Source organism: Nestor notabilis, unplaced genomic scaffold, assembly GCF_000696875.1.
Source record: "Nestor notabilis isolate BGI_N333 unplaced genomic scaffold, ASM69687v1 scaffold25489, whole genome shotgun sequence".
Classification (NCBI taxonomy): Eukaryota; Metazoa; Chordata; class Aves; order Psittaciformes; family Psittacidae; genus Nestor; species Nestor notabilis.
Window position 1 is genome coordinate 194 of NW_009943602.1, and position 1,036 is coordinate 1,229.

Sequence of the window (1,036 nt, forward strand, 5' to 3'; positions counted from 1 at the left end):
TGGGCAGGGTGGAGAAATGGGCAGAGAAACCTCCTGGAGTTCAACCAAGTCCTGCCCTTGGACAGGAACAGCCCCAGGCCCTGGTGCTGGCTGGGGAGCAGCTCTGGGGAGACCGTTCTGGCCGCCCAGGTGGGAAGGAACCTGAGCAAGCACCAGGCACGTGCCGCTGTGGCTTTTGGCCATCAGAGCCTGGGCTGCGCTGGGTAGAGCTCTGAGAGTGGCTCAGAAGAGGAGCTCCTGCCCCTCTGCGCAGCTCTGCTGAGACACCTCAGGGTGCTGCGTCTGGTGCTGGGCTCCCCGGTGTAGGAGGGGTGGGGACGTGCTGGAATAAGTCCAGTGCAGGGCCATGGTGATGGTGAAGGGGCTGGAGCATCCCTCGTATGAGGAGAGGCTGGGAGAGGTGGGATGCTCGGACTGCAGAGGAGATGCCTCGAGGATCTCATCTCTGTGTGTAAATCCCTCATGGAGAGAGTAAAGAGGATGGATCTGGGCTCCTCTAAGAGGAGGGTGAGCACCTTCTCCCCATGTCCCCCCACAGGGTTCAACGTGGAGACAGTGGAGTACAAGAACATTTGCTTCACTGTCTGGGACGTGGGTGGCCAGGACAAAATCCGGCCCCTCTGGAGGCACTACTTCCAGAACACACAGGTACGTGGGGCATGGGACGGGGTGAACGCGGATCAGCTTCCTCAGCTGTGGCAGGGCTGGTCTGGGATCCCTGGGGCCTGATCCTGCCTGCATGGGGGGTGAGTGGCAGCAGGGAATGAGGGAATGCATCCCAGTCCCTGCTGTGGTGACCCCACTGGGAGCACTGGGGTGGCACATGGGTGTTTGTCCCATTGCCCCGCCAGAGGGGAGCGAGGCAGAGGGGTCCACTGAGGTGCTGCCCCAGGGTGCGTGGGGTGTCTGGGGGCAGCAGAGCTGTCCTCCCCCTTGGTCAGCGGGTGCTTTCAGCCCACCTGGGATGTCCCCACCTTGCCCACACGAGCTGCCCGCTCCAGCCTGGTGTCTCCCACAGGGTCTCATCTTCGTGGTG

The 1,036-nt window shown here is 62.6% G+C and overlaps 1 protein-coding gene across 1 annotated transcript in view; it reads left to right on the forward strand.

Annotated features, from left to right (window-relative positions):
• Nucleotides 1-538: 538 nt before the first annotated feature.
• The window catches only part of LOC104411572 (ADP-ribosylation factor 5-like), a gene marked incomplete at its 5' end in the record, with an annotated part of 1,457 nt that continues 959 nt past the window's right edge, over nucleotides 539-1,036 (forward strand). Inside the window, 2 exons of the mRNA XM_010022019.1 lie at nucleotides 539-648; nucleotides 1,019-1,033. Of these exons, the coding sequence (XP_010020321.1) occupies nucleotides 539-648; nucleotides 1,019-1,033 (125 nt within the window). The remainder of the gene's footprint in view (nucleotides 649-1,018; nucleotides 1,034-1,036) is intronic.